Source organism: Austrofundulus limnaeus, unplaced genomic scaffold, assembly GCF_001266775.1.
Source record: "Austrofundulus limnaeus strain Quisiro unplaced genomic scaffold, Austrofundulus_limnaeus-1.0 Scaffold8, whole genome shotgun sequence".
Lineage (NCBI taxonomy): Eukaryota > Metazoa > Chordata > Actinopteri > Cyprinodontiformes > Rivulidae > Austrofundulus > Austrofundulus limnaeus.
In genome coordinates, this window is record NW_013952410.1 from 5655743 (window position 1) to 5660065 (window position 4323).

The 4323-nt window shown below is 36.7% G+C and overlaps 1 protein-coding gene across 3 annotated transcripts in view; it reads left to right on the forward strand.

Moving 5' to 3' along the window:
• Nucleotides 1–960: 960 nt before the first annotated feature.
• The window catches only part of shroom2a (shroom family member 2a), a 68678-nt gene continuing 65315 nt past the window's right edge, over nt 961–4323 (forward strand). For 2 of the 3 annotated variants that reach the window (XM_014000999.1, XM_014001004.1), the window contains exons 1-2: nt 961–1287; nt 2920–3121. In XM_014000999.1, the coding sequence (XP_013856453.1) occupies nt 2924–3121 (198 nt within the window). In that variant the 5' untranslated portion in view covers nt 961–1287; nt 2920–2923. The remainder of the gene's footprint in view (nt 1288–2919; nt 3122–4323) is intronic. The other variant, XM_014001007.1, reaches the window with a different exon arrangement.

Here is a 4323-nt window from a genome sequence, read left to right on the forward strand (position 1 = left end):
ACACACACACACACACACACACAATTGTGATTCGTACACATTTGAAATAAAATACTTTTAAAAATGAAAATCATGTAAGGAATATATATATAAAATATAATTATTTTCTCATGATTTTCTTACGATAATGTATGGAAGCCCATTTCCGCCACCCTGATAAAAAAATAAATAAAACTTGTTTCTCATAATTATGACTCAGCTATCTCATAATTATGACTTAGCTATCTCGTAATTATGAGATAGTATCTCATAATTATGACTTAACTATCTCGTAATTATGAGATACTATCTCATAATTACGAGATAGCTAAGTCGTAATTATGAGATACTATCTCATAATTATGACTTAGCTATCTCGTAATTTAGCTATCTCATAATTTAGCTATCTCGTAATTTAGCTATCTTGTAATTATGAGATACAAGTTTTATTTTTTTATCAGGGTGRCRGAAATGGGCTTCCATAATAATGACATGTTATCAYGAGAAAACCAYTGAAAATAATAAAATGCAGATAACGGTCGCTCTCTGCTTCTGTAGATATGTAACGATTCTTTCTTCTTCTTTTTTTATAAAGAATCATAAAAGATTAAAACAGACTGTTATGTCGGCATTATCTGCAGACAARGACAGATAAAAWAKCTAAAATAAAAGGTTCTCTAAGGAAAGCTTTTTCAGACYAGAGTTCAGTTTGAGAGGAACCATGATCYGCAGGGTCAAAAGGTCATGTTAAAACGAGTTTCATTCATGCTACATGCCATCTTTGTGGGTTAGCMTTTAGTTTGTAGCATGAAATGCATCAAGACCGAAACAGAAAAACAACAAAATTGAAAACTGTAGTAAAAATAAATAAATAAATAAAAATAATAATAAAAAAAACCTGCAGCTGACCACTGGGAGATATTTGAGCGGTAATGGAGCGAGCCCAGCTGCACGGTGAACGCTCACCAGCAGGTGCCGCGCGCGCGCCGCTCGCTCGCGCTCCACTTGTCCCCGCCGTGTCCAGGGATGGAGCTTCTTTCTTTAGCTCGTAGCTGAAACTCTCCGCAGTGTGTCTGTTTTCAGGACGGCAGCACAAGAGCAGGAGACGGGTCGAGCTGCCGCAGTTCGAGCTGGACGCGTGTTGGTTCTGAAACACGAACTGGTTTAAATTAATTTCCAGTTTTATCCGATAAAAGAAGTTGTTCCAGAAGATGAAGTATGGGTGTCGTTATACGGGGATATAAAAGCTGCGAGCTGCTCGACGAAGCTCTCTCCTTCACCGGTTTATCCTTAAACTAAACTTTCCAGGTGAGTCTAATCGTACCACTGAAAGTTGAATATTCCTTTTTATTATTATTAAGCTTAGTAGCGGATAACTCAGTTTTACAGTAGCTTGTTTTTGGCCAAACACGGATCTGTTGAACTTCTCCGAACATGGTTTCCATTGTGTTGCTCGGTGTTTGTAAATCTCTGACCTGTAAGAGCATTAGGTTTAACTCAGACCGTCTGGAGACTGACAGCAGGTCTTTATTTAATGTTTGTTCTCACACACGTCGGRAAAAAAAGCTGCCTTTTGTTTAAAAACACGGAGGTAAAAAGAGGGAACAGGGAAGTTTTTCTCACGAACATGTTGGGTTTGTTTAACAGGTCTTTTCAAATTAAGAGCTCTGAAACTTCACGGCTTTAAACAAAAGCCTGTTAAATCTCCACCCGTGTGTTTTTATTGAATTTACTGGACAAGAGAGTAACAAAGAATTATAAATTAAAAGTATTACTGCTGAACTCGTTGGAATTTAAGTCTGTTTAGTGAATAAATCATTTCAAATGCATGTTTTTATTTCATCAATATACAAAAATAAACTTGTTTTTTWAATTAAACTCAGTTATTTCAGCACTTAACATTTTTGTATCCCTGCCATTAAGTGTRTGTGCCTCCAAATTTAATTTTCATAGTTTTCATGACCATATTAGAGTAAGCTGTATGCTCTTTGTAACCTAACATGGGCATGTTGTGACTAGCTTTTTTAGTCCAAACAATACGTGACCTTAGTTTTTTTTTAACCTCCTACACCTTAAAGACAGAGGTAAATGGAGCATGTATTAGCTCATATATGACCAGAAACAAGTTGTGCCTGAAGTAGGGCTGCAACGATTAATAGACGACTAATCGATTATTAAAATAATTGATGACTAATTTAATAATCGATTAATCGTTTTCTCTTTTTTTTTGTTCTTTACTTTGTTTTTCTCTCCAAACTGCTTTGACACCTTCCACTGCCACATCTGCCTTTCTGTCCTTGACACACATGCACAGTAGTGGTAACTGGGGTAGGCCGTGGACGTCACAAGACATTATACAGACAGGCTCTGGTATCATGGCTACCTGACAACAGAGCTCAAAGTGTGGGATCATTTTAAGAAAATGAAAGAGAAACCTGTGTAATATCTGCAGAGCAGAACTTACCTTCCACAGCAATTATTTTTAGTTAGCATATAGCTTAAATCTAACCATGGATATATAAAAGCAGCTGCATTCTGGCACGATAAGCTGTATGTTTTATATTCAATTAACGTATGATCTGATTAGTCAACTAATCAAAAAAATAATCGGTGATTAATCGATTATAAAAATAGTTTGTGGCAGCCCTAGCCTGAAGCAATCTTTCAGTGTAGAGTGAAATATTACCTTGCTGAAAGTAGTCTCTGCAGCTTTCCGCTCCTCTCCAAACGACAGATTTATCAGTTGATCTTTTGGAGGATTTACTGGTGAACTTCCTCAGTATAACTCTAAAACATAAAGGGCTCATCAGTAACTGTATTCAATCTTCATGRACCTTTTGAATTGAGTCATTTTGTCAAACACAATCTTGTAATGCTCTAGCAGAAGTGCTTCWCGTGTGTACTTGCTTTAACGTTGTAATTTCTTTACTGTTCTAACAGTGCGATGGATGCAGAGGGATACACACACTACACAGAAACAGAGAACTTTTGGCACGCGTCGCACAAATCAGGCGATTTGGAGGTGAGGAGCAGAGATGGAGAGGGATGGAGGCTGGTGCCTATGTTTCTGTCAGGAGGTGCACCATGGGGGTTTACACTCCGAGGAGGACTGGAGTATCAGGAACCACTGCTCATTACCAAGGTAAATAAATGAAAATAAACTCTTCCCTATCAGAAACAGATGAGAACTGAGGTGTTGTGAACACATTTCTTGACTGCAGAGCAGATTATTTTTGTGTTTTTCAGGTTTTCAGACTGTTGTGAAATGAATCAGACTTGACGTCCTGATACATCTCAATAATTTGGGTAGAAAAATAAAATAAAAAAAGAAAAGAAAGGAAGATTAAATCATCTGGAAGAAGTACTCATCTAAAGGACGTACTCAACTATTTTTTTAGATATACCAAATAAGGGTGTAACGATCTAGAAAATTCGTAATTCGGTTTGGTTCAATACTTTGGTCTCACAGTTTGATTTTTTTTTCTTGGTACAAAAAATAGAAATGTCCCTGCCCTTCTTAAATTGTAATTTATTGAAATTAATTCTGAGCATTTGTCTCAGAAAAGTACAGTTTTTAAATTAAATGTTGCTGAAACAGCAAGCTTCTCAGTGGATCTGCGCTCCACAATGCAGCCTAGGTGGAGTAGTTGAACACAGATCCACTGATCCTTCAACACAGAGCATCTTCAGAAGACAAGCTGATAAAATAAATTTAAAAAATCTGTATTGTTCCATACATACTGTTTGTTGAACGGTTCGATACAGATACATGTATTGTTGCACAAATACTTGCTCATTTTTGATCCATGAGTATTTTGGAACCCAACAGTTTAGGTGAAATTCCAGAGAACAGCTGAAACTGAAATGTTTCTGGCTGCTGCTGTTTAAATTATACCAAACTACAAGCTGTTCTTAACTCCTGTACACAGCAAACACGTTGCTCAGTATGTTTCCTGGTTAATATAAAATGGAAACTATGGAAATAGGGAAATGATGAGGATTGATTTTAATATTGTAAACACATAGCTCTCTGTAGCCTTCTGTCAGGTTATTGAAATGACGTCACTTTGAAAATGAATCTCACGCCACACTAATGGATTATTTTGGGACTTAGTTCTAATGAGGTGTTTTAAAGAAAATGCCACCTTTTATCTACCAGCCCAGTGCTTTTATTGTATCTATTGCATTGCCGTACTTACTCATGTATAATACAATCTGGAGTATAATATGATCATAATTTTTTGAGACTAAAAAGCATTAAACAATCTAATCATCAACTTGTGTGTAACATCCCCCACCACCACCAACACACACACACACACACACACACACACACACACACAC